At 37.6% G+C, this 26,421-nt stretch overlaps 15 protein-coding genes across 15 annotated transcripts; 9 read left to right on the forward strand and 6 right to left on the reverse strand. All coding sequences in view use genetic code 12, as the record gives it.

The window, feature by feature from the left end:
- Positions 1–86: 86 nt before the first annotated feature.
- Positions 87–1,259, forward strand: I9W82_000917 (TFIIH complex kinase subunit; the record flags this gene model as incomplete). Its single annotated transcript, XM_067695332.1, has 1 exon — positions 87–1,259. The coding sequence occupies one exon, from the start codon at positions 87–89 to the stop codon at positions 1,257–1,259; it is 1,173 nt and encodes a 390-aa protein (XP_067550940.1).
- A 444-nt stretch (positions 1,260–1,703) lies between these two features.
- On the forward strand, positions 1,704–3,188 carry UGA2 (Uga2p; the record flags this gene model as incomplete). Its single annotated transcript, XM_067695333.1, has 1 exon — positions 1,704–3,188. One exon carries the CDS (start codon positions 1,704–1,706, stop codon positions 3,186–3,188), a length of 1,485 nt encoding a protein of 494 aa, XP_067550941.1.
- A 65-nt stretch (positions 3,189–3,253) lies between these two features.
- Positions 3,254–3,976, reverse strand: I9W82_000919 (uncharacterized protein; the record flags this gene model as incomplete). Its single annotated transcript, XM_067695334.1, has 1 exon — positions 3,254–3,976. The coding sequence occupies one exon, from the start codon at positions 3,974–3,976 to the stop codon at positions 3,254–3,256; it is 723 nt and encodes a 240-aa protein (XP_067550942.1).
- A 140-nt stretch (positions 3,977–4,116) lies between these two features.
- Positions 4,117–4,677, forward strand: I9W82_000920 (uncharacterized protein; the record flags this gene model as incomplete). Its single annotated transcript, XM_067695336.1, has 1 exon — positions 4,117–4,677. The coding sequence occupies one exon, from the start codon at positions 4,117–4,119 to the stop codon at positions 4,675–4,677; it is 561 nt and encodes a 186-aa protein (XP_067550943.1).
- A 21-nt stretch (positions 4,678–4,698) lies between these two features.
- Positions 4,699–5,355, reverse strand: I9W82_000921 (5-formyltetrahydrofolate cyclo-ligase; the record flags this gene model as incomplete). The annotated part of the gene is made up of 1 exon (XM_067695337.1): positions 4,699–5,355. The coding sequence occupies one exon, from the start codon at positions 5,353–5,355 to the stop codon at positions 4,699–4,701; it is 657 nt and encodes a 218-aa protein (XP_067550944.1).
- An 87-nt stretch (positions 5,356–5,442) lies between these two features.
- I9W82_000922 (uncharacterized protein) lies at positions 5,443–6,819 on the reverse strand (the record flags this gene model as incomplete). Its single annotated transcript, XM_067695338.1, has 1 exon — positions 5,443–6,819. One exon carries the CDS (start codon positions 6,817–6,819, stop codon positions 5,443–5,445), a length of 1,377 nt encoding a protein of 458 aa, XP_067550945.1.
- A 169-nt stretch (positions 6,820–6,988) lies between these two features.
- On the forward strand, positions 6,989–10,554 carry I9W82_000923 (DLT1; the record flags this gene model as incomplete). Its single annotated transcript, XM_067695339.1, has 3 exons — positions 6,989–7,518; positions 7,921–8,079; positions 8,481–10,554. The coding sequence occupies 3 exons, from the start codon at positions 6,989–6,991 to the stop codon at positions 10,552–10,554; spliced, it is 2,763 nt and encodes a 920-aa protein (XP_067550946.1).
- A 460-nt stretch (positions 10,555–11,014) lies between these two features.
- I9W82_000924 (uncharacterized protein) lies at positions 11,015–12,208 on the forward strand (the record flags this gene model as incomplete). Its single annotated transcript, XM_067695340.1, has 1 exon — positions 11,015–12,208. The coding sequence occupies one exon, from the start codon at positions 11,015–11,017 to the stop codon at positions 12,206–12,208; it is 1,194 nt and encodes a 397-aa protein (XP_067550947.1).
- A 117-nt stretch (positions 12,209–12,325) lies between these two features.
- On the reverse strand, positions 12,326–14,134 carry RPN4 (stress-regulated transcription factor; the record flags this gene model as incomplete). Its single annotated transcript, XM_067695341.1, has 1 exon — positions 12,326–14,134. One exon carries the CDS (start codon positions 14,132–14,134, stop codon positions 12,326–12,328), a length of 1,809 nt encoding a protein of 602 aa, XP_067550948.1.
- Positions 14,135–15,904: 1,770 nt separating this feature from the next.
- GIG1 (Gig1p) lies at positions 15,905–16,543 on the forward strand (the record flags this gene model as incomplete). The annotated part of the gene is made up of 1 exon (XM_067695342.1): positions 15,905–16,543. The coding sequence occupies one exon, from the start codon at positions 15,905–15,907 to the stop codon at positions 16,541–16,543; it is 639 nt and encodes a 212-aa protein (XP_067550949.1).
- Positions 16,544–17,025: 482 nt separating this feature from the next.
- Positions 17,026–18,969, forward strand: SSA2 (Hsp70 family chaperone; the record flags this gene model as incomplete). The annotated part of the gene is made up of 1 exon (XM_067695343.1): positions 17,026–18,969. One exon carries the CDS (start codon positions 17,026–17,028, stop codon positions 18,967–18,969), a length of 1,944 nt encoding a protein of 647 aa, XP_067550950.1.
- A 109-nt stretch (positions 18,970–19,078) lies between these two features.
- Positions 19,079–19,495, reverse strand: I9W82_000928 (uncharacterized protein; the record flags this gene model as incomplete). Its single annotated transcript, XM_067695344.1, has 1 exon — positions 19,079–19,495. One exon carries the CDS (start codon positions 19,493–19,495, stop codon positions 19,079–19,081), a length of 417 nt encoding a protein of 138 aa, XP_067550951.1.
- Positions 19,496–20,652: 1,157 nt separating this feature from the next.
- On the forward strand, positions 20,653–22,662 carry I9W82_000929 (acetate--CoA ligase; the record flags this gene model as incomplete). The annotated part of the gene is made up of 1 exon (XM_067695345.1): positions 20,653–22,662. The coding sequence occupies one exon, from the start codon at positions 20,653–20,655 to the stop codon at positions 22,660–22,662; it is 2,010 nt and encodes a 669-aa protein (XP_067550952.1).
- A 966-nt stretch (positions 22,663–23,628) lies between these two features.
- On the forward strand, positions 23,629–25,638 carry I9W82_000930 (acetate--CoA ligase; the record flags this gene model as incomplete). The annotated part of the gene is made up of 1 exon (XM_067695347.1): positions 23,629–25,638. The coding sequence occupies one exon, from the start codon at positions 23,629–23,631 to the stop codon at positions 25,636–25,638; it is 2,010 nt and encodes a 669-aa protein (XP_067550953.1).
- A 110-nt stretch (positions 25,639–25,748) lies between these two features.
- I9W82_000931 (GIG1 family protein) lies at positions 25,749–26,393 on the reverse strand (the record flags this gene model as incomplete). The annotated part of the gene is made up of 1 exon (XM_067695348.1): positions 25,749–26,393. One exon carries the CDS (start codon positions 26,391–26,393, stop codon positions 25,749–25,751), a length of 645 nt encoding a protein of 214 aa, XP_067550954.1.
- Positions 26,394–26,421: the final 28 nt, after the last annotated feature.

Consider the following 26,421-nt stretch of genomic DNA (forward strand, 5'->3'; position numbering starts at 1 on the left):
ACAGCGTGAAAATTAAAATCTCTGAAAAATCTGTCAGTGATAGTCTATACCAACCACAGCGACAACACACAAGACAAAATACAATCATGATGCAAGTGCCGAGTGATTCCGAAGTTCCCAAGAAGCATGCTGTATCGAACGATGATTTATACCGAAATTCAACACAGTATGGAATATGGTCCTTCACGCAGGATGAGCTAGCGAAAGCAAAGGCCAATGCAAACCAACTGGGAGTAAACGCTGCTCGAGAACGATTTCAACTAGCTTACAGTAAAGCTAAAAGTGAACATCCAGAGGCTTTTACCAAGTTTCCAAATGAGTTTAATGAAGATATGATCAGTCTCCTAACACTAGAAGAGGAATCGACATATCTAGAATTTTACATTCAGAACGTTACTACAACATGCAATTTCTTCAAGATGCCCACTCAAGTAAGGTTAACGGCTGCCTCCTTTTTTAAGAAATTCTACTTGGTCAACTCGGTAATGCATTACCATCCCAAGAACATACTATATACCTGCATTTTCTTAGCCGCAAAATCAGAAAATTACTTCATATCCATTGAATCTTATGTGAAGGCGCTCAAGGGGGTTCAAGCATCGGACATATTAGATTTGGAGTTTATTGTCTTGCAAAGTTTGAAATTCACACTATTAGTACATCACCCATTTCGTCCTTTATACGGATTCTTTCTTGACTTTCAAGCTGTATTGTTGAATCCAAGTCCAGTTATGTACGATGTCTCCGCTGACACTATTGGGAATCTATATAATAAGGCTAAGGAGTGGTTAAACAAGTATTACATGCTTAGTGATATTGCTTTCTTGTTCACTCCTCCGCAAATTGCTTTGGCAGCGATGTATGATTGTGACCGTCGAATCAGTGATAGATATTTGAAAAGAAAGTTTTTGAAGGACGACGAGGGGAAAGAGAAGGTTGAAGAGCGGAATGGGACACAACAAGAGCAAAAGCTAGATGATGAAAAGCTAGCAGGGGGAGAAGATGCCAAAACCGAGAATGAAGCAGGAAATTCACTGAAACCAGATGCTGAGAATGGCTCCTCATCCAAGCAACTTAGCAAAAGAGAACAATACGAATCCTTAGTGCGTACCATTCGAAGATGTATCAAATTGGCCAGAGATTTGCCAGTTGCTGATCGTGAGAAAAGTAAGGAAATTGATAAAAAGTGTTTCTTTTCTTTGAACCCACGCAAGTTGATTGATAAGCGAATCAAGAAACTAACAGCAGAGAATGCCTGAGGTATTTATAGAAACGCTCTTTGCAACTTTTTCGTGGAGTCTGTGAGTGCAATAAGTAAGACTTTATATAGATATCTACGGTATTCTAGAAAAATGATGATGTAGAGCCGAAACTGGTTCGTTCTATTCAGAGGTTCACGTATCTGGTAATCTCTATATGAACATAGAGAGAAGAGAATTCTGTAAGCAAAAGGCTCTGGGTCAAATGGTATCCACAGCGTGTAGTGCGGTCCGCGAGTTCCACCCCCCGCTAAAAACGGAAATGATTGTCACACAAAAGAAAAAGCATTGCTAATTCCCTTGCTTCCTTTTGACAGACAACGGACTTTTGTATATTACAGTTGCTATCCCATTTGAATCACTATAAGAAGGAGACTCAATTGAATTTATAAAAAAGATATGCTCTCCAAAAGACTATACTCCACGTTACAGATATCATCAAAAATGACTTCAGTTTTAAAAAATAAGGACTTGCTCAAAACGCAGGGTTTCATCAACAATACATGGGTCGACAGTTCTTCAGGCGACACATTTGAAGTTCAAAATCCAGCATTGGAGCCAAAAAAGGAGGCTTATTTGGCAACGGTACAGTCAATGAGTGCTGATGATTTTGAGCATGCTATTACAGCCGCCAGCGATGCATTCAAGACTTTTGGTAAAACTAATGGGAGATATAGATCTGGTTTACTATACAAGCTTTACGAATTGATGCTCCAAAATCAAGACGACTTGGCAAAGTTGGTTGTTTTGGAAAATGGTAAGCCTTATGCTGATGCATTGGGGGAAGTGAAATATGCTGCTTCCTTTTTCCAATGGTACTCTGAACAAGCACCAACAGTTCAAGGTGATATTTTACAATCAGGAAATGCAAACAACATCAGCATTCTTGCCTTGAAACAACCTATTGGAGTCTGTGGTATAATGACGCCATGGAACTTCCCCTTAGCCATGATTACTAGGAAATTGGGAGCTGCTGTAGCTGCAGGATGTACCACTGTGATCAAGCCAGCCACTGAAACCCCATTGTCAGCATTTGCCTTGGCTCAGTTGAGTATTGAAGCTGGATTTCCAAAAGGTGTAATCAATGTTTTGGCATCTCATGAGCCAGCCAAAGTTGGTAAATTGATTTGTGAGCATCCAATAATCAAAAAAGTCTCCTTTACTGGATCAACAAGAGTTGGAAAACTCTTGATGCAGCAATCAGCCTCGACATTAAAGAAAGTGTCTCTTGAATTGGGTGGTAATGCTCCATTTATTGTCTTTGAAGATGCTGACTTGGACAAGGCTGTCACTGGTGCCATAACCAGCAAGTTTAGATCAAGTGGTCAGACTTGTATTTGCGCAAACAGAATTTTTGTCCATGAATCAATTTACGATGAGTTTACTACCAAGTTTGTGAAGCAATTGAAAGAGCAAGTTGTGTTGGGTAATGGTTTAGACGAGAAAACAACACATGGACCAGTCATTCATCAAGGTTCAATGGAAAAGATTAGAAAACAACTCAAAGACGCTTTGAATAAAGGCGCAAAATTGTTATTAGGTGGGGAAAAGCGTCCAGATTTGGGAGACAACTTCCATGAGCTTACTGTATTGGGTGATGTCACTCCAGAAATGGAAATCTTCAATGAAGAAACATTTGGACCTCTTGCTCCATTCATCAAGTTTTCAAGCGAAGAAGAGGTTCTTAAGATGGCAAATGGTACACCAGTTGGTCTTTCTGGTTACTTCTTTTCAAAGGACCTAGATAGAGTATTTAGAGTAGCTGAAGCATTGGAGGTGGGTATGATTGGTGTCAATACCGGTGCTATTTCAGAAGCTGCATTGCCATTTGGTGGTATCAAAGAATCTGGTTTTGGAAGAGAGGGTTCTAAATTTGGTGTACAAGACTACTTGATTGTCAAGGGCGTTGTTTTAGGAAAGAACGAGTAGATATAGAGTAATTTACAACATGAATATAAAATATTTGTATATTATGGGGTACCTCTTGAGATCTCTTATTGTGAAAGTACTGAATCATCCTGATAAGCTTGAAGTTGGTCCAAAACAGCTGCACTCTCGCTGGCCATATCAGCTTCTGGTAACACTTCGACTGTCTCTTCCACTACCGTTTCTGGTTCAGCAACTTTTTCAGGAACTTGCTCATACTCAGAAGTGTCAAGATCTTTCACATCCTCAATCTTATTAACCAGCAAGTCCGAGATAGTAACACCATTTGCTAATGTATATTTAGCATCAATGAATCTAAACCTTCTACCTCCAGACTCTATTTCTTTCAACACTCTGTCACCAAACTCCGTAAGATCTGCACCACTTTTCGACAAAGAGTCCCATTCTTTATTTAAAGCCGTTATTTTATCATGTTCAGCGTCTTTTAAATCGAGTTTGGTTTCTCTTTCCTTTTCCACATCCTTGCGCAATTTCTCTAAAAGATCGCTACGATTCAAGTGTGATATCTTCGGTACCTCCAACTTTCTTTTCTTAAATACACGTTTCATATTGTCATTATTCTCAACGTACTTGGCACAATTTATTGATTTGAGCGTAAGCGAATACAATCCACCTTCACGAGTGACTCCATTGACTATTGATGAAGGGAAATTTTTTAATGTCATCACAGGTGTCTCATATTTGGTCGGTGGGAATCGTTGGACCTCGACAACAGAAGCTCGCCTTATGGCAGCTGATTGGTTTCTTTTCTTGTAAGGATGTCTTCCCATTTTTTGTTGTTAGGATGGATATACCTCTACTTAAAATGAGGACAAAATTCTCAACTTTCTTTCCATCAAAAATGCTACCAATTATTTTTTATAACCATTATCAATCCATCACAAGATCATTCACATAAAAGAAGTTGCTAATGGTATCAAGCCTAGACGAGCTAAGCAAGAAGGCGGGTGACAATTCTAAAGGACTAGCAGCTAGAAACACACTCAAACCTCCATCGCTGTCACTTCGACCTCCACCATCCTCATCAAATGCCACATTCCCCGCGTTGAATTCAGCTCAACGAGCAGCAGGGTCCTCATTATCGCCGTCACTCACTACTCCTTCGTCTCAAGCACGTGCTCGACAAAAAGTAGTTTTAAAACCAGGCCACTCTCCCTTAGACTGGGCACACTTGAACCGAACACAGCCTAAGCACAAACTAAGAGGTGTTGATCCATCTACACCACCTCCTCAATACGTAAAAATTAACAAAGAAGAGTTGAAGAAACACAAGAGCCGATCTGACTGTTGGACATGCATTAATGGAAAAGTATTCAATATAACTCCATATGTAGATTTTCATCCTGGTGGGGTCGATGAGATTATGAAATGTGCCGGTAGAGATGGAACTAGCTTATTTAACAAGTACCACAGTTGGGTTAATGCTGATAGAATGTTGGAGAATTGTATTATTGGTGTATATGTGAATTAATAGACATTTTATTTATTTTTATTAGATTTGTTGCAAAGAAGGAAATGTACGTGAGCTCGTTATTATTTGATCAAGTCCATAATCGTGATCTTCAACAGGTATGCTATCTTCTGGGACAATCTGTTCTTGTAATGCAAGTCCTATTAAGGAAGGCAATTTTGACCATTTTTGTCTATAAGTTGACAAGAATTCATCATAGAAACCAGCGCCATGTCCTAATCGTTGTAAAGTCGATGAAAAAGCCACTCCAGGTAGTAAGATGAGATCCAAATCCCCCGATTCCATTGCATCTTCTCCACTAGTTGGTTCAAGTAGTTGGTATTTTCCTTGTGGTTGTAAATTTAAAACATCATTGTAGACTTCGATTTTAAGCATGGATAGATAATTTGGTTTCCTATGCTTGACGGGTATGGTATTGCATCTTGGTAAGTAGACTTGCTTGTTTAAATTGAAGCATTGTTCTATAATAGGGAGAGTTTGAACCTCCAGGTCTGGCATATTCATATACACGGCAACTGATTTTGCATTTTTAAAAGTTGGATTGTTGACAAGTCTGGATAAAATGAGTTGTGATTGTGACGTTAATGATTCTTGAGTAATTGTTTTGAGACGAGCTTTGATATGAGTACGTAGTTGCTTCTTTGCAGCTTTAACTGTTAGTGATGGTTGCACAGTCATTGTCGTTGATGACTACTTGGTACGAGTCAATTTTTTTGGTGCGAAATTGCTTAAACTTTACTATTTCACTATATACACATTCACTTCTCACAATTCATCCTCTTTTTCAATTTCTTCAAGCTCCCTGATCTTCTTTGCAGGGCCATAACGTTCTTGCAAGGGAACTAAAATGATACCCAATGGACCTTGATCGTAAATGATTCTACTCCATCTATTAATAACACTTTCATACCACTCCTTAAGTTTATCATCCATCTCATCTGATTTCTCAACCCTTTTCAAGTCGGCTTTCAACCCTCGACATCTTTCTACATCAGCGTTTCTTTTTTCAATCGAATACATGTCAATCAAATTGTTTAATACATTTTCAAGAATGGGAGAAACCTTGGGAGACGAAGCATTGTCGTAATACAATTCATTCAAAATCTCTTCTGACCAATTTATTGCATCCTGTTTAAACCCTTGAGCCCAAAGAATTTCACTAACGTGAGCTTTGATTGAACAAATTTGTGTAATCAAGTTCTCTCGATCAACATTGAATAATGGATAATTTGATTGATTAGCTTTGCGAGATTCCAAATTTTCACGAACTGTTGTCAAAGATTGTAAAGTTGATAAATATATTGCTAGTGATTCATTTAGGAGTGATGTTTTCTTCTTTTTTGAAACTTGTGACATTTTTGCCAATTGGAATGCCACATCGTTTAAACAATTTATCAACTCGTCAGAAATTTTGCTATTCTGCTTCAATGTGTAATCCTCGTTAATTTGGATGGAAGAATATGTCTTGGCCAACATATCAATGGACCTTTGCAAGATGTGGATTCTATCTTGAGGATCTTGACTCACTTTGGCAAGCAATCGACTACACTCTGACAATCTTTCAGCATCCCCCAACTTATAATAGATCAAGTCGTCGTCAATAATTTGTCTCAATGTGGCTATCGAAGCGTCCAATTCGCCTTTAGCTAAAAGTGCTTTACTGTACCTTAAAATCATATCAATGTAAAAATTAGCAAACTTGTTTGATTTGTCGTAGACCAACACCTGTGAGTCAATAATTGGGACGCTATAGCTTTCAAATTGTGACTCATCTATACTTGGATCAACTTGTTTCGCCAAATCAAACAAGATTTTACGGTAATGTTTAATTGCATAGTTTGGCTTTTGCAAAACGTCATCTTTGTTGATGGCTTTGACTGCTTCAATCTGATCTTCAAAACTAATTTCAAATGGAATAGTTTGACGTTCGTTTGCATCATGGTATAGGAAGTAAAAAGACCCTAGTGATACTATCAAGCCTCCGATGTAAGTACCCGCAAGAATATTGATGATTGTACCATATGATTTCAACCCAGCAGCGGCATTGGCAGAAAGTTTAAAAGTACGTCTCTGCTGTAGGAGCAAATGTCTATATGAGCTGGACAAGAATGGTCTTCTGGGTATAAGTCTTGATCTAAACATGGTCAAAAGCAGCTCGTCACAATCAATTTTGTTCACCAAAAAATTTTCTTTTGATCCATTCTTTCTTTACAAAAGGTATGGATGATGCCACATCGAAATGACTTCCGCACACCAAGGTTCATCCGATGAACCCATCTGTCGACTGAGTTCTACGTTAAATCAGACCTATATGGAACCACATCCGAAGGTGTCGCTTCGGCAAAGTCAGTCTAATATATCTAAGGATCATTATCGTCATGAAGAACAACTTGTTGATCTAAAATCATTACCATTTCTCCATAGATTCATCACTAATTGGCTAATAATGGATCCGGTACTATTACAGAAATACCAACAACAGCCTGGTAGGGCCAAGAATTACGAGATTGAAAAGGATCCCGATGTCAGGTTTGTTTTCTTTTTTGGAGGTCGACTAAGAACTATCAAAGGCAAACCTATCAATATCATAACTGGTGCATTGATTGTTGTGCCGTTGGTCATATATTGCGTATTTGAAGCCAAATGGCATTGGCATCACTTACTGCCGGCAGTAGTGATAACATTTATATATGTATGGTTACTTACCTTTTGTCATTTTTGGAAAGCTGCTACAGGCGATGCTGGTGTGTTGCCCAAAAATCTTCATATTCCAAAGTCTATCAAGAATGGGAAAGTTGAGAACCCACCTGATGAATATTTTAATAGCATTACATTGCCATCGTATGGAAGTGCGAAAGATGGAGTTGTGGTTAAATACTGCTCAACGTGTCATATATGGCGACCACCAAGAACGAGTCATTGTGGTACATGTCAAGTATGTGTTTTGAACCATGACCATCATTGTGTATTTTTAAACAATTGTGTTGGTGAGAGGAACTATATGTATTTTTTATGGTTTTTGTTATTGGCTTGCATTGATTGTGTTTACTTGCTAATAATTTCAATTGTGCAGCTTTGTTATTATCGCATTGGAGAAGTTGAAAATGTTGCAAGAATATCTCAATCTGTCAAACACTTTCCATTAAGCTTATTCTTGGTGGTTTATTCAATTGTGGCATTGTTGTATCCATTGTTATTGTTGGTGTTTCATTTATTCTTGACAAGCCAAAACATAACTACTAGAGGGTACTTAAACAATGTTTACAAGAGAAAGCACGTTGATTTTGTCAATGTATTTAATACTCATTCAATTTGCAAGAACTTGTACATGAATTGGTTTGGTTCTTCACATGGTGTCAGCTTAACATTTCCCAGAGATGAATATGAACCAAGTGATATAAGGTATGAAAAAATCGAGCCTTTACAGTTGTTTAGTATAGAGTATTGAAATAAAATGTAATAATGGTGGTCATTGTACTTAGAGTGGTAGCGATGAGTATAGCCCTGTCAAAATTTCTTTTTGCTTTTTTTATGTTATTTTTGGAAATTAGTGATCATCATCATATCTATACGACTCAAGCTATACAACAGCAAGAAGCAATAACAAAACTAGCATTAACATACTTATCTTTGCATTATCCCCTAATGAGCATTATATGACAAGAAACTAAATAAAACCAAAACACAATACATTTAATGGTAAATCTACATTGGCAACAGCATTTGCATCATCAGCATCTGCGACTGCCGTCAAACACCTCACTACCGCCGGAGGAACCTATACGACCGGGAAGTCCTCATAGTCATCTTTCCCACAATTTTTCAGTCAAATCATTAGATAGTTATCGACTAAATTCACCTACATCAGAACACCATGTTCCAAGACTTCGGTCTCGAGTTTCGTCACCTTCGCCATCTATTGCACCACCACAACGTCCATCTCCAAATCCATTAGTATTACGTCGACATCGTACCCATTATCAACGTTCTATGACGCCGTCAAGCCCGGGTCAGTCGCATCATAGACTTTATAGCCCAAGATCAATGGTTCGCTCACTACTGACTAATGAATACATGTCACCTTATTCAAGACCTTTAAGTCGGTCGCTGCTGATTGACTCTATTGACCCTATGGACTCATCTCATCAAAATCCATATCTTATAAATGCAATCCTTGCTCAATCGAGACCAGCAAGTCCCATAACTACATCTGTTCAAAGCACGGCTGTTGAATCACGTCGAGGTGGACTGGTATTGCAGCAAGCTGCAACAGGATACACAACTGGCTACGGGTCTAGACCTCGGTCGAATAATATATTAAACTTTTCACAACGAGTATTGACTTGGTTATACTCCATTTCGTTAATTATCGTCATTATTGTCATGTTGGCATTCATTGCCGTTACACCCATTGATGTCATTGTTCAAACTTTGAAAGCAACCAATGCTATTGCAGTCAAGACTTTTCTTGTGATTATAGTCTGTGTGGCCTTTTTATTCTTTTCCTTGGTTATGTACTTAGGAAGAGTATACTCATTCAGAGTAGCCATGAATGACGTTTCTTCAAAGTCATTGTATATCCCATTCGAAGGTGATTATCCAAAGGATGTATTCCATTTTATTGATCTGAAGTTGAAATATAGTGTTGATGTTGGTAGAAAAGCTGGTCCTTTGCATCAAGATTACGCTATAAATCATCCTGGTTTATCACCACCTGAATACATTCAAAATCGTAACCCCGGAATGGAAGGTAAACTTTTACCACCTAATATGTCATATGAAGATGTGTTGCAGAGTTTAAGTGATAAGTTTCAAATTGGTAAAGTGTTTACCGTTGAAGATTTACCTGTCAATTTATCAGTTAAGGAGATTGTGTTGTCTCTTTACAAGCAAATATTGGAAGTTGGTGGCCAGAATCATTTGACCAAGAACCTGCCAAATATTCCCAAGTTGATTGCAACGTATGAAAAATGTCGATTTGGAAGGGGATTAATTGAAGAAAAAGATTTGTTTGTATTGATGGTTGAAATTGACAAGTATGGACAATTTTGTCAAAACGATTTTCAACTGCATATGCCCCAGAAGAGAAGAATTCTTCGATCAAGTCAATCATCAAATAATTATGATACTGGTGAAGGTATTTCAAGCAACGACTTGCGTTATTTCAGTAGCGCAATGTATGATGATTTGTATGAGCCTGATTATGCTGCTCAATATGACCAATATGGGTACGATTATGATGAGTATGATGATGAAGACGAGTCTTCAAATGCTGGTGCTGATAGTAGTATAAGAAAAGTTGATGATCAGTCCACGGTGAAGCCATTCACTTTTAAGCCTCATTACAATGCTACAAAGGAACAATCACAACAAGAGCTTGATGATCAAGAACTGCAAGAAGAATCTGAACGCGACTACCGACCTTTACGAAGACAATCTAGTATCAGTTCCACCAAGTCTGTCATTCGTAACAAATTGGCATTGAGTCATAATGCTAGCAGACACACCTTGCTGAATTTGACCTACTACGGGGGTGATGCATTGGGAGATACTCATTCATTGTTTAGACATCGTAGTGGATACGTTACCGATTCAGAAAATGAAGACGACTATGATGATGGTCGTGGTGATTCAACTGACCAGTTGAGGTTTATACGTACTCCAATTCCTCGAATACGTGTTCAAGGAAGAGCTAGTGAGGATGGAGATGATAGGCAAGTGGAAGGTGATGCTAACGAAGAAGAAGAGAATGCGAATGCGAACGCGAATGCATTAGGAGATGATGATGATGGTGGTGGAGAGAACTTTTACCGATTTAGAAGACGAAACATTCATCAATCAAGACCAATTACACCAGAAGAATCACCTAGTCGATAAGAGAGCAACCCATTGAAGCCAATCTCATATACACAGTTGACATACGTATATACATTTTTAATAAGTAATTACAATAATACTACCTTTAGCACCTTTCTTTGATCCCCTATTGTTCTTTGAGTTTCTTTGAATTTATCCGAAAACAAAAAGAAAAAAAAGTTTAAAAAAATCTCCGGACAAAACTTCATACAATTTTGAAAAAATTTATATGGTCCCTGATTTTCCTCTTTTTGAGAAACTAAAAACCAGCAAAAGCATAATTCTCATCACTTCAATCCCTATCGCCTATATTAGAGAAGAGTGTATGAAACCACTACGAAGTTGCATTTAAATATATACAAACTAAGCCTGTTTTTCAAAAAACAATTTTGTTGTCAACAAAACAAAACTATAACACTATAATACCCTCTGTTTAATACACCTACATTCACAACTCAAAGCTTCCTTTCACTATAGAACTATGTCCTCCCCTCCACAACAAGGCAAACCACCAGCACAGCCCAACACAGGCTACCAATCCCTCCTACCAGAAGACTACCTCTACTACCTCGACTACCTCCCCGACTTGCAAAAATGCATTAATTTCTTCATGACATTCACGCCACTTTTCTCCTATGGATCAACATGCATCTCCATCTATAAACGACAAACTTCACTAGGATTCAGTATAGATATATGTGGCACAATGTTTATGGCGAGCATATTACGAATCTTGTACTACTTGTGTCAACCTTATGAAATTACCCTATTACGACAATCTATCGTTATGATTGGGATCCAGTTTGCTTTGCTTCGGATCAGTTTACGATATCGGCCAAATAACTATGATCCGGAATTATTGACGCCCTTACCGAGATGGGAACTGGAGTTTGAAAATAATTTACCACGCAGATTAAGTGCTTCCAACTATATAGTTGAGCATAAGAATTATACGTCGTTGGGTATAATTCATTGGTGTTTGATGCAGGTGAATGATATGGCTTGCTTAAGTTGGAGTTATATTAAGACGGGGTTTAAACAAGTGTTGAGATTGTTTGATGTTTATTATAAACGGCCAGGATTGTTTTGGCAATGGTTGGATGAATCTTCATATTGGATGTTTCTTTGTGGATTCACTGCATTTTTCAGCTTACTCACAGTATTCTTTCACAATAATACCACATATGCTAATGTGATTGGTATATTGGGGTTATTTATTGAATCATTATTGCCAATCCCACAAATTCTCATGTTGAATCGTATTCAATCGGTTGAGAATTTCAAGATTATCTTACTTCTATCATGGCTAGGTGGCGATTGTACAAAAATTTCGTACTTGTTGTATGGTACAAATGACGTGTCGATAATTTTCATTGCTGCTGGGTTATTTCAAATGAGTTTGGATATTTACATTGCATTCCAGTACTTGTCTTTGAAATATGGTGGTGATTCGTCGTCTTGGGTTAGTGACAAATTAGGAAACAGAAATGATAGTAGCTTGCAACGGAAATCAGTTGATGAGATTGTTGATCATTTGGTGTTGAATTCAAGTAGTTCAAATGGCACGTATCAAAAGGGTGGAAGTGGTAGTCATGGTGAATTGAATGGTGAAGCATACGAAATGAACGACCTTAGCTCCGAATTCAAAAGTCGATCAGGACGAAGCTCCCCGTGAGAATAAATAGAGTTTTAATAAAGTATGTACACGTTATATTCATCAGTACTATGTATAGAGGTTCAATTAAAATTAAAAAAAAAGGAATATAATATTCTGTGGCGCTCTTCTCCCCCCTCAAGCAGCCGCAGGTACTGTGATTGGATGATATTCAACGTTTGCCTTAGCTTCATTAATCAACTCCAATGCTTCATCACCAACAATGTTGTGCTTAATCTTGATATGTCTCGATAATGCATCATTTCTAGAAAATGTCTTTTGCTTCCCATTACCAGGACCTCCTTTGTATCTTCCTTCACATATCACACATCTATAAATCTTCTTCATCGATGCGTGGATTGTGTTTTGATGTCTAATCAAATCATATGGACGAGAAAATTGCTTATTGCAAACTTTACCCGTGTTTGGATTCACCATTTCACATCGATGATCAGGATTATTGGCAGTTATTTCAGCACCCAACTTGTACGGATGTTCATTGTCCATTGAGTCTTTTCTGCCTTTAGTGGGTTTATCCAGATTATCCATATCTTCGTCATCAGAATTATCAATCATCATTGCATCTTCATCATCTTCATAGGATACTTCTTCTGGTTCTTGTTTGATATGTATGGTGTCCACACTGGTGGTAGCATTTATAGTCTCTGGTGTGGATACCAATGATGATACGATTGACAATGGTGAAACTTCAGACACGATCGGTTCTTGCTCCTCCTGTTCAACCTTGATGACAGCCTCATCGTGCAACTCTTGTAATGCAGGGTTACCTAAGTCATGATGATCTTCAGCTTCCATTCCATTATCAGCTAGGTGCTCTAGGTGTTGTTGTGGTTGCTTCGGTTGATGATGATCCTCCAAAGAGATATTCTTAAAAGCATCAAATGTTGAATACTCATTGGAGTGATTATTAATGATATTGTGACCAGAATTGCTCATAATATAATCATCAAATTCTTCATCGACATGGAAATATTTATCTTCATCTCCTTCATCATCAGATAAATCTTCTTCAATTTCTTCATGTTCATCATCCAAATACAAATAATCATTTTCATAACCAGGAATAATATCATTTTCATATTCTTGAATTGAATTAGCATTAATAATGTCATTGTTATTACCTGGTGGAACATAAAATGATCCATCAAATTCAGATTCATGTACAACTTGACCTGGAGAAATGTCTGGGTTATACAACAAGTAATCCTCATCTATACTCTTTTTCTTGTTACCAGTTGGTTCCAAATCATCAATAGTTGTAATTCTCTTTCTTCTTCTTTGTGGAAATGCTTGAGGTAAAGGAGGAGGTTGGGGGAAATAGCCATTATCTAGACCCGGACTCTGTGATCTATATAGTGATGATGGATGAGGTTGAGGTTGTTGTTGTGGCTGTTGTTGTTGTTGTTGAGTAAATGCTTGTGATGGCCTGATAAATGAATTTGGGTTGGCGTATTTGGTGAAGGGGTTGATATGCATAGGTTGTGAGTCGTGTGGGTATTCAAATTCCAGTAAAGGAGCCTGTTGTTGTTGTTGTTGTTGTTGGTATTGCTTAAATTGATCCATTCCTTCCTTTGTAGTGATTGTTTCAAGAAATGAGTCTGGGATGTTCAACACATTACCCAAGTTGTTACTTGAATTGTTTTGATTAGCAGTACCATTGTAAAATGACTCCTTAGCTGTGTTTAATTGAGCAAAAGGTAGACTTGGTGATGAGTTGACTGAATTTCGATTGCTAGATATGTGGTTATAGCTGGTTGTGTTGTTGAGGTTAAAGCCATCGTTATAGTTTTCATTAGCTCCTTCTTGTTTGTTGTTGCTGCTGGTAGTGGTGGTGAAGATGGGTGATGATGGGATTTGATACAACTCTTCATCCATCAAATCAGTCATAGTTCTCTTCAACAGTGGTAAGACAGCTAATGAAGTCATATTGTTGAGAATGCTGGTGTGAGTACTGTTCTTGTTGTTTTTTGTTATGGTGAGTGTGTATTGTATGATTAGTAATTATAACGTATTAGCTGTAGTAGTGAGTTCTAATACGTCTTCAAGTTAAAAGGTATCAGTGTGATTAAATGAGGTATATGGTTTAAGTGTTAGTGTGTATTAATGTGTGTTAATTTGGTTGTAAAAGTAGAAAGAAAGAAAGAAAGAAAGAAAGTGTGGTGTATTTTGGTTGTTCTTGTTGTTGCAATTTCTTTAGTTTTTATTTTGTATATTGCTCTCTTTGTCTGTCTGTCTGTCTGTCTGTGTGTCTGTTTTATATAAATTTCTTTTTTGGTGTTAACTACTAAACAATACTTTTGTTATATACAGGATAATATACGCATCCGAACTACGGATATATGTAAGAACTAATAGTCACATCACATCTAATACAGTAGTACATAGCAATCATAGTAAGAGTAAGAGTAAAAGAAGGTGTATATGTATGAGAGGTGGTGTCATTGAAGATGTGTGTTACTTGGTTAGTTAGTTAGTAGTATGTGTGTGTTATTGTTGTGTTGTCTCAAGCTGTGTGTTGTCTCACTATTTCTATTGTATATTCTCAGTACACAAAATTATAATTATATTCTTCCATCATCTTCTATCAACTCATCAACTCTTTTATATATACCCCATACACAACAACCACACTATATATGACTTCTATATCATAACCATATACTACAGATCTTCACTACACACCTGTTGATCGGTTCTTGAGTAGTTGGGTTGGTCACTTATACGATCGTCTAACGCATCCCCTCTCCTTATCGTCTGTTTTTGTTTTTGTTTTTGCTTTACTCCTCTCCTTTAAATGACTCAACAAAACAACAACAACAACAACACAACAACAGACAGCTCATCATCTTTTTTTCTTTCTTTCTTTCTTTCTTTCTCTCTCTCTACCCCTCTTACTCTCTCTCTTTACTGTCAAGATCTAGAACAGCAAAGAAACAAAAGAAATTTAATGTACGTGTCTAAAACTTACTGTTTTGTCTTTGTCTTGTGATAAAAATTTATTCGTTCCCGTTTGCCTACTATCCGCATAAGATGATGCAATCAATTATTATCTCCGAAATCACATCGGCTTCGGCTGTTTTTCCTAATTTGGAAGTATACAACAGCACACACTTTATTTCATAACAAACGTGATTGAAGACAGCCTGTCATTCTCAGAAATCGTTGGAAGAGCATTCTCTCCTTGGCTTTCAGTCCTTCCTCTATTCAAATTCAACCGCTTACACCTACTCAGAGTTTCAATTTAAAAATACAAGTATAGGAGAGAATTCTACCATGCAGGTAAACTGAGAGGAGCGTTCAGTTTGAGCCTCCACATTAGGAGGTAGAATAATTCACACTATACTCAGTGTTTATCGGGTCAAAAAGCTACCTCGTCACAACTCAAAATCGTACATTACAATAGGAATTGTTGGTAGCTTCATTCTGACTAACTTGTTGAGTTTGGATCAGTAATGAGCTCCCCGCTTCAACTACTATTACACTTACACTGCTTATTACCACAAGAGTGACTTGTACGCTTCTAGCATGATGTCAAAATGCATCGGAGTTTTAATGCGCTTTTAGATCGGAAGTTGGCGGAGAAAAAGAAATTCACAGACTATAAATACCACCACCGCGCACGAGGATACAATTTAAAGAGATGATCATCATCCCTTCACTATACTAGTCACCACTCACTAGCTTTTTCCTTCACCTATGACTATCCAACCTAAAGTCAAAACAGGCGGTCCATTCACTTGGTCACAAATCCAACAAATTGTAAATGCTAATCAACTAGAATCATTTGCTAGAAGTGAAGAACAATATTATAAGTATCAAAACTTCAAACATGATTTGTCAACAAATGGGATAACTATCAACGATCATGTACTCAAAGATGAATTACAATGGAAACCAAACGATATTCGACATCAATCTTCAACACCATCACCACCAGAATATTCCACATCACAACCACAAGATCTCATTTTTTACAATCCTGATGATATCAAAATTATCTACAACAAGTTTCCATACTATTTTGAAGATTCAGTTGTCCATTTATGCATTTGGTCGAAATTAACAATACCTAATGACGTTAACTCAACCGTTGGAGATATATCCCCATTAACTAAACAAATCATTGAACGATATTTACAAAAAACATTTATTGATAAAGGCATTTCAAAGCAAGATTTGGTATGGTTTAGAAATTGGTCAAGTTTACAAAGTATTCGAAGTGTAAGTCATATCCATGTGCTTTTACACAATGTTGATAACAGTTTTATTACTAAACTTATTGGAACATCAGGAACCACTTTAACATTGGATGATTATAAAGAGTTGTTAGAATAGAGAAAATACAGATAAATATAGATAAAAATAGATTTAATAAAGATTGAGTTTAGCACTCAACCGTGCTTGTGTTGAGGATGCCACATTCAGCCGTTTTTGTTCATAGCCATCGTGTAGTCATCTCAACGTCGTTTCTAGACTCAATGACATCATAATCAAAAAGTTGATTGGTAGCGCTCGCTTACTAGTTTTTGTTCGTTGTTTGTTTCTCGGTTTCACTCGATTATTCTCGTCTCAATTGGTAGCTTCTTTCAAGTTCCATAACATTCGATGATGTTCTAAACCCACTTTTGTGCGCAATCGATATGCCAAATTTGGGTCTTTTATTACATACAATTATGAAATTTTTCAAATTTTTCAACATTCGACAAATTGTATAAATATATCACCAAATAACCTCAATTGCCAATTTTTTTCTCTTTTCCCTTTTTCCTTTTTCCATTTCTTTCTTTTCTTCATTATAATACGAACATATATAAACCATGTCTAAAGCTGTCGGTATTGATTTAGGTACTACTTACTCCTGTGTTGCTCACTACGCCAACGACAGAGTTGAAATTATTGCAAATGACCAAGGTAACAGAACCACTCCATCTTTTGTTGCCTTCACTGATACTGAAAGATTAATTGGTGATGCTGCCAAGAATCAAGCTGCTATCAACCCAGCCAACACTGTTTTCGATGCTAAACGTTTAATTGGTAGAAAATTCAATGACACTGAAGTTCAAAACGATCTTAAACATTTCCCATTCAAGATTGTTGACAAGGGTGGTAAACCAAACATCCAAGTTGAATACAAGGGTGAAACCAAGGTTTTCACTCCAGAAGAAATTTCTTCAATGGTTTTGGGTAAGATGAAGGAAACTGCCGAAGGTTACTTGGGTGGTACTGTTAAAGACGCTGTTGTTACTGTTCCAGCTTACTTTAACGATTCTCAAAGACAAGCTACTAAGGATGCCGGTTTGATTGCTGGTTTGAATGTTTTGAGAATTATCAATGAACCAACTGCTGCTGCTATTGCTTACGGTTTGGACAAGAAAGGTTCAAAAGGTGAACACAATGTCTTGATCTTTGACTTGGGTGGTGGTACTTTTGATGTCTCATTGTTGACCATTGATGAAGGTATTTTCGAAGTTAAAGCTACTGCTGGTGATACTCACTTGGGTGGTGAAGATTTTGATAACAGATTAGTCAACTTTTTCATTCAAGAATTCAAGAGAAAGAACAAGAAGGATATTTCTGGTAACCAAAGAGCTTTGAGAAGATTGAGAACTGCTTGTGAAAGAGCAAAGAGAACCTTGTCTTCATCAGCTCAAACCTCAATTGAAATCGATTCATTGTATGAAGGTGTTGATTTCTACACTTCAATCACCAGAGCTAGATTTGAAGAATTGTGTGCTGATTTGTTCAGATCCACTTTGGACCCAGTTGAAAAAGTCTTGAAGGATGCCAAGATTGACAAGTCACAAGTTGAAGAAATTGTTCTTGTTGGTGGTTCTACTAGAATTCCAAAGGTTCAAAAATTGGTTTCTGACTTCTTTAACGGTAAGGAATTGAACAAGTCTATCAACCCAGATGAAGCTGTTGCTTATGGTGCTGCTGTCCAAGCTGCCATTTTGACTGGTGACACTTCATCAAAGACCCAAGACATTTTGTTGTTGGATGTTGCTCCATTGTCATTAGGTATTGAAACTGCTGGTGGTATCATGACCAAATTGATTCCAAGAAATGCTACTATCCCAACCAAAAAGTCTGAAACTTTCTCCACTTATGCTGATAACCAACCAGGTGTCTTGATTCAAGTATTTGAAGGTGAAAGAGCCAAGACCAAGGACAACAACTTGTTGGGTAAATTCGAATTGTCTGGTATTCCACCAGCTCCAAGAGGTGTCCCACAAATTGAAGTTACTTTTGATATCGACGCCAATGGTATCTTGAATGTTTCCGCTTTGGAAAAGGGTACCGGTAAGACTCAAAAGATTACCATCACCAACGATAAAGGTAGATTATCAAAGGAAGATATCGAAAAGATGGTTAGTGAAGCTGAAAAATTCAAGGAAGAAGATGAAAAAGAAGCTGCTAGAGTTCAAGCCAAGAACCAATTGGAATCATATGCTTATTCATTGAAGAACTCTTTGTCAGAAGAGCAATTCAAGTCCAAATTGGATGCTTCTGAAGTTGAAGAAGTTACCAAGGCTGCTGATGAAACCATTAGCTGGATCGATGCCAACCAAACTGCTACTGAAGAAGAATACGCTGACCAACAAAAGGAATTGGAATCCAAGGCTAACCCAATCATGGCTAAGGCTTATGGTGGTGCTGCTCCAGGTGGTGCTCCAGGCGCTGGTGGTTTCCCAGGTGGTGCTCCAGGCGCTGATGGTGCTGCTCCAGAATCATCCGGTCCAACTGTTGAAGAAGTTGATTAGATTGGAAAAAGAGGTTTATTATTTTAATGATAGAGCTAATATTGCATGAATATAGTTTATTATTTTTATAGACGAAAAAGGTTTTTAATGAAGTTTTGTATTTAATTTACTATTTCCGTAGATTTTGATTATTCTTGTCGGTATCATCACTAGTCACGTATCGAATACCGTGATTACTCTCCTCGTTGTCGCCATCGAACGGTCTCCTTCGATCAGTATCATCATTATTCATATGAGATAAACTGGCATCTCTACTCTCTCCACTGATAGCAAAACCACCATTGGCAAACCGGGTAATATTACCACCGACCAGCTGACTCGCCAACTTCTGCATCTCCTGCACTTGAACCTTATCCATCTGATCAATAGAAGTTGGTGGTGGATGGCTTTTAATTACACGTTGATTAACTAACGAATCATGATTTATTGTTTGTGCTGGAACATTGGCTGCTTCTTGTTTGTTGTCTTCGGAATTTTCTATTTGAGTTGCGTCATAGCACTTGTCGCGATATGATGCTGAGCTCATTGTTGAGTTACGCAAAAGAGATAGGTGGAATAGGAGATGGAGTCTGAAGAGGGGAGTTTTCTTTTTTGCGGGATTTCGGGGATATTTTCGGGCATTCCAATGACGCAAGATTTAGAACTGCGACTTTATGATGCAAGTATACCACAATTGCTAGCTCACCATCCAGTTGAGTCTTTTTGCTCAAGGATGAAAGATGGAAAAGCTCTCTTGATCCATCTTCAAAAGGACTCAGTTCGGAATTAGGTTGACGATGTTGGACAAAGTATGAGTGTACTAAAAAAAAAAATGAGCAGTGCAAGCTACGTCACCGGATAAATTGGTACTCTTAAGTACATACTGCTGCTGCTCCAATTTGAAAACAATTCTCTCGTATAGTTAAGATTCAATTGTGGTTAAGTTATCCGAAAATCTTGTTCTATGCCGCCCAACAATATAAAACAAGAGACACAAACGGAATTCTGTTGTGCGTTTGTCCAACAAAAAAAATATTTTGCAACACATATAGAGTCTATAACCAATAATAAGCCCCAATGCCTGTTCATGGCTCGGCTCGTGTTAATCGCCAATGTAATTGAGTTTCCTTGAGATGTGGATCACAAGTGAGAGAAAAACACAATAACAAACTCCGACCAGATGTAAGATCCGGCGGAATTTGTTGCGCAGGAGTACAGAGTTAAGAATGTCTCGGTCTCAAAAGCTTGGCTGCGGGTATTTTTTAAAGTTTACAGACTAATTCGGCCGATATGATGTTTGAAATCAATTTGCTTTTAAATTAAAGTGGGCTCTAAATTGAGAATCAATTATAGCACCACTTTTAATGTTGTCAATGATTTTATATTCATTCTCTATGACATATTTTTATATGAATATTATTCTTCAATTATTCATACAGTTGTAGTATCAAGTGCTATACTGTATATCCTATCAAGATAATAAGACGTGACAAACACATATTTGATAACCCTTATTGTTTTCGGTACTTTTAAATCAACATTCACAACAATTAGTAGCTGGCAATTTTTGTATAAATTTAGTCCACTAAAAAAATTGCTTTCCTCACAAAGCCGGCCCCTATCTCATCCTTCTGATATATATTAAGTCCAGTTTGGTGTTATAGAAGGCCATCTCAATCTACTGCATCTACCCACACCCCCGAAATGACAGTTAAACCTACCCACAATGTCGTTCATGAAGCAAATGGTGTAGATTTCAGAGTAGCACCAGCCCAGTTCTTCTCCAGACAACCAAATAAGGGTATAATTACCGACTTGCTGCACTATAGAGAGTTGTACCAAAAATCAATCTCGGACCCTGAAGGGTTTTTCGGTCCATTGGCTAAAGAACTCTTGTCTTGGGATAAAGATTTCCACAAAATCAAGTCCGGAAGTTTGAAAAATGGTGATGCTGCTTGGTTTTTGGGTGGTCAATTGAATGCTTCATTCAATTGTATTGATAGACATGCATTTGTCAACCCTGATAAGCCTGCTTTGATCTATGAAGCTGATGATGAAAAGGATTCATACACCGTCACTTATGGTGAATTGTTGAGAGAAGTTTCCAAAGTGGCTGGTGTTTTGCAAAGTTGGGGAGTTGGTAAAGGTGACACTGTTGCAATTTACTTGCCAATGAATGCACAAGCCATTATTGCCATGTTGGCTGTCACTAGACTAGGTGCTGCCCATTCAGTCATATTTGCTGGTTTCTCATCTGGTTCAATTAAAGATAGGGTTAATGATGCTAGTTGTAAAGCATTGATTACTTGTGATGAAGGTAAAAGAGGTGGTAAAACCATCAACATCAAGAAATTGTGTGATGATGCTTTAGTCAATTGTCCAAGCGTTGAAAAAGTGTTGGTTTATAAAAGAACTGGCAATGAAGAAATCAAGTTGAAAGAAGGCAGGGATTTCTATTGGGATGTTGAAACTGCTAAATTTCCAGGCTACATTCCTCCTGTCCCTGTCAATTCCGAAGATCCATTATTCTTATTGTATACTTCAGGATCTACTGGTACACCAAAGGGAGTTGTTCACAGCACAGCAGGATATCTATTAGGAGCAGCAATGACTACGAAATACATATTCGATGTGCAAAAAGAGGATATACTCTTCACTGCTGGTGATGTCGGTTGGATCACTGGTCACACTTATGCTCTTTATGGACCGCTATTATTGGGTGTTCCATCAATCATTTTTGAAGGGACTCCAGCTTATCCAGATTATGGTAGATTTTGGCAAATTGTTGAAAAGCACAAGGCCACTCATTTTTACGTTGCTCCTACCGCTTTAAGATTATTGCGTAAAGCTGGTGAAGAGGAAATTTCCAAATATGATTTATCCTCGTTAAGAACATTGGGTTCGGTAGGAGAGCCAATTTCACCTGATATTTGGGAATGGTACAATGAGCATGTTGGGAAGAATGAGTGTCATATTTCGGACACATATTGGCAAACTGAATCAGGTTCACATTTAATTGCTCCATTGGCTGGTGTTACTCCTAATAAGCCAGGATCTGCTTCTTATCCATTCTTCGGTATTAATGCTGCGTTGATTGATCCTGTTAGCGGTGTTGAAATTGAAGGTAATGATGTTGAAGGTGTATTGGTTGTCAAGGACCACTGGCCATCAATGGCAAGAACCGTTTACAAAAACCATACCAAGTATATGGATACCTACATGAATCCATATCCAGGTTACTATTTCACAGGTGATGGTGCTGCAAGAGACCATGATGGATTCTACTGGATCAGAGGAAGAGTTGATGATGTTGTTAATGTTAGTGGACACAGATTGTCTACTGCTGAAATTGAAGCAGCATTAATTGAAGACGCCAGAGTTGGTGAAGCGGCTGTTGTTGGTATCAATGACGACTTAACTGGTCAAGCTGTTATTGCTTTTGTTGCATTGAAAGAAGAAACTGAGGATAAGACGAGTTTAAGAAAGGAATTGATTTTACAAGTTAGAAAAGTAATTGGACCATTTGCAGCCCCAAAAGCTGTCATTATTGTCCATGACTTGCCAAAGACAAGATCAGGTAAAACCATGAGAAGAATCTTAAGGAAAATCAGTTCTAATGAAGCTGACCAATTGGGAGATATCACTACCTTATTAAACCCAAAATCAGTCGAAGGGATTATTAATGCGTTTGCTTCGCAATTTGGTACAAAGTAGATAAAGATAGAGCTGGACTAAAATATTAATAAACTTATTTCTATATGAATATTATTCTTCTATTATTCAAACAGTTGTAGTATCAAGTACTATACTATGCCCTATCAAATGAGGCGTCACAACCAGGTATTTGATATCCTTTATTGTTTTCTGTACTTTCAAATCAACATTCACAACAGTTCATGGGCCGTATATTAATTGTCTTTGCAATTGAGTTTCTTTGAGAAGAATCACAAGTAAGAAAATTACAATAAGCTCCGACATGATGTAAAGATTCGGCAGAATCTGCTGCACGGGACTACAGTGTAAGCAAAGTCTCGGTCTGTAAGCCCAGATTAAGTGTTTTGTATTTTTTAAAGTTTACGGATTAATTCGGCCGACATTGCATAAATTTAGCTCGTATACAGAATAGCTTACCCAACAAAAAATTCAGCACATTAATTTTCATTCTTAAAGCATACCTTCTCAAGAAACTCTCATTGAAGCTAAATTTGCATTCATATTCACTGATGTCAGCACTGACTAGAGTAAGTAGAGAATGCTGTTGCCAAGTTTTTGGCGTTATGCAACATTTTTTTGCTCGTATAAGTGGATACTAAATTATAAAGCGTTAACGGCGATGCGTTCGTAAATTAAAATCTAAAAAAATAAATAAAATAAAAAAATCTTAAAACTTCTGTCGACCTAAAACAACGCGAACTTCGACCTGGATGGAATCTTCTACTTCGGACTAAATATTTTCTATCGCCCTCCCTATGTCCCCTCTTTTGCGATAATTCGGACCACTATTTTTTTACCAACAAAAGAATAAAAATTTGCAAAAAAAAAAAAAATAGCTTACCCAACAAAACCACACCCTTTTTCATCTTGATATATTATAATTCAAGTTGGTTACCATAGAGGGTCTTCTCAATCTACTGTATTCAACCCCCAATTAATATTTATTCCACCGATACCCTCCCTGCAATGACAGTTAAAGCAATCCACAATGTCGTTCATGAAGCAAATGGTGTAGATTTCAGAGAAACACCAGCACAATTCTTCTCCAGACAGCCAAACAAGGGTCCAATTACCGACTTGCTGCATTATAGAGAGTTGTATCAAAAATCAATCTCAGACCCTGAAGGGTTTTTCGGTCCATTGGCTAAAGAACTCTTGTCTTGGGATAAAGATTTCCACAAAATCAAGTCCGGAAGTTTGAAAAATGGTGATGCTGCTTGGTTTTTGGGTGGTGAATTGAATGCTTCGTTCAATTGTGTTGATAGACATGCATTTGCCAATCCTGATAAGCCTGCTTTGATCTATGAAGCTGATGATGAAAAGGATTCATATATTGTCACTTATGGTGAATTGTTGAGAGAAGTTTCCAAAGTGGCTGGTGTTTTGCAAAGTTGGGGAGTTGGTAAAGGTGACACTGTTGCCATTTACTTGCCAATGAATGCACAAGCCATTATTGCCATGTTGGCTGTCACTAGACTAGGTGCTGCTCATTCGGTTATTTTTGCTGGTTTCTCATCTGGTTCAATTAAAGATAGGGTTAATGATGCTAGTTGTAAAGCATTGATTACTTGTGATGAAGGTAAAAGAGGTGGTAAAACAATCAACATCAAGAAATTGTGTGATGATGCTTTAGTCAATTGTCCAAGCGTTGAAAAAGTGTTGGTTTATAAAAGAACTGGTAATGAAGAAATCAAATTGAAAGAAGGCAGGGATTTCTATTGGGATGTCGAAACTGCTAAATTTCCAGGCTACATTCCTCCTGTCCCTGTCAATTCCGAAGATCCATTATTCTTATTGTATACTTCAGGATCTACTGGTACACCAAAGGGAGTTGTTCACAGCACAGCAGGATATCTATTAGGAGCAGCAATGACTACGAAATACATATTCGATGTGCAAAAAGAGGATATACTCTTCACTGCTGGTGATGTCGGTTGGATCACTGGTCACACTTATGCTCTTTATGGACCGCTATTATTGGGTGTTCCATCAATCATTTTTGAAGGGACTCCAGCTTATCCAGATTATGGTAGATTTTGGCAAATTGTTGAAAAGCACAAGGCCACTCATTTTTACGTTGCTCCTACCGCTTTAAGATTATTGCGTAAAGCTGGTGAAGAGGAAATTTCCAAATATGATTTATCCTCGTTAAGAACATTGGGTTCGGTAGGAGAGCCAATTTCACCTGATATTTGGGAATGGTACAATGAGCATGTTGGGAAGAATGAGTGTCATATTTCGGACACATATTGGCAAACTGAATCAGGTTCACATTTAATTGCTCCATTGGCTGGTGTTACTCCTAATAAGCCAGGATCTGCTTCTTATCCATTCTTCGGTATTAATGCTGCGTTGATTGATCCTGTTAGCGGTGTTGAAATTGAAGGTAATGATGTTGAAGGTGTATTGGTTGTCAAGGACCACTGGCCATCAATGGCAAGAACCGTTTACAAAAACCATACCAAGTATATGGATACCTACATGAATCCATATCCAGGTTACTATTTCACAGGTGATGGTGCTGCAAGAGACCATGATGGATTCTACTGGATCAGAGGAAGAGTTGATGATGTTGTTAATGTTAGTGGACACAGATTGTCTACTGCTGAAATTGAAGCAGCATTAATTGAAGACGCCAGAGTTGGTGAAGCGGCTGTTGTTGGTATCAATGACGACTTAACTGGTCAAGCTGTTATTGCTTTTGTTGCATTGAAAGAAGAAACTAAGGATGAGACGAGTTTAAGAAAGGAATTGATTTTACAAGTTAGAAAAGTGATTGGACCATTTGCAGCCCCAAAAGCTGTCATTATTGTCCATGACTTGCCAAAGACAAGATCAGGTAAAATCATGAGAAGAATCTTAAGGAAAATCAGTTCTAATGAAGCTGACCAATTGGGAGATATCACCACCTTGTCAAACCCACAATCAGTTGAAGGAATTATTAATGCGTTTGCTTCGCAATTTGGTACAAAGTAGATAGAATATAGAGCTAGACTAAAAACATAAACTAATGTTACCAACATCTCGTTCTGGGTATCATTTCATTCATTTAATAACTCTATTTATCGTTCATTTAATAACTCTATTTATCGTTCATTTAACAACTCTTTATAATCTTCCAAAGTTAACGTGTTTCCTGAAGTTTTAAGAAGTTTCTGTAAAGTGCCCTCGTTGACGTTATGTAAAAGCACATGAATATGGCTAACACTTCGAACGCTTTGCAATTTCGACCAGTTTCGAAACCAAAGTATATCATCTGGAGAAACTCCTTTGTCGATAAATGTTTTCTGTAAATAACGTTCAATGATTTGTTTAGTTAATGGGGAGATATCTCCCACTGGGGAATTGACATCATTGGGTATCGTTAATTTGGACCAAACGCATAAATGGACAACTGAATCTTCAAGGTAATATGGAAACTTATTGTAAATGATTTTTACATCGTCATCATTGAAAAGTATGAGATCTTGTGGTTGTGATGTGGAATATTCCTGATCTGGTGTGGCTGCTACTTGGCTGCGAATATCATTTTGTTTCCATTCTAGTTCTTCTTTCAACACATAGTCAGTTAAAGTTATGCCTTGCAGTGAAAGGTCATTTTTGAATTGGTAATATTTGTGGAATTGCTCTTCGTTTCTAGCAAACAATTCAAGTTTGTTTGATTTTACAATGTATTGGATTTGAGTCCAAGTGAAGGGATCACCAGCTTTTACCTTTCGTTCAATTGTCATGAAGAAAAGCTTTGGTGTGAATTTCTTT

Source organism: Candida metapsilosis (genome assembly GCF_017655625.1).
Source record: "Candida metapsilosis strain BP57 chromosome Unknown scaffold1, whole genome shotgun sequence".
NCBI classification, from domain to species: Eukaryota; Fungi; Ascomycota; class Pichiomycetes; order Serinales; family Debaryomycetaceae; genus Lodderomyces; species Lodderomyces metapsilosis.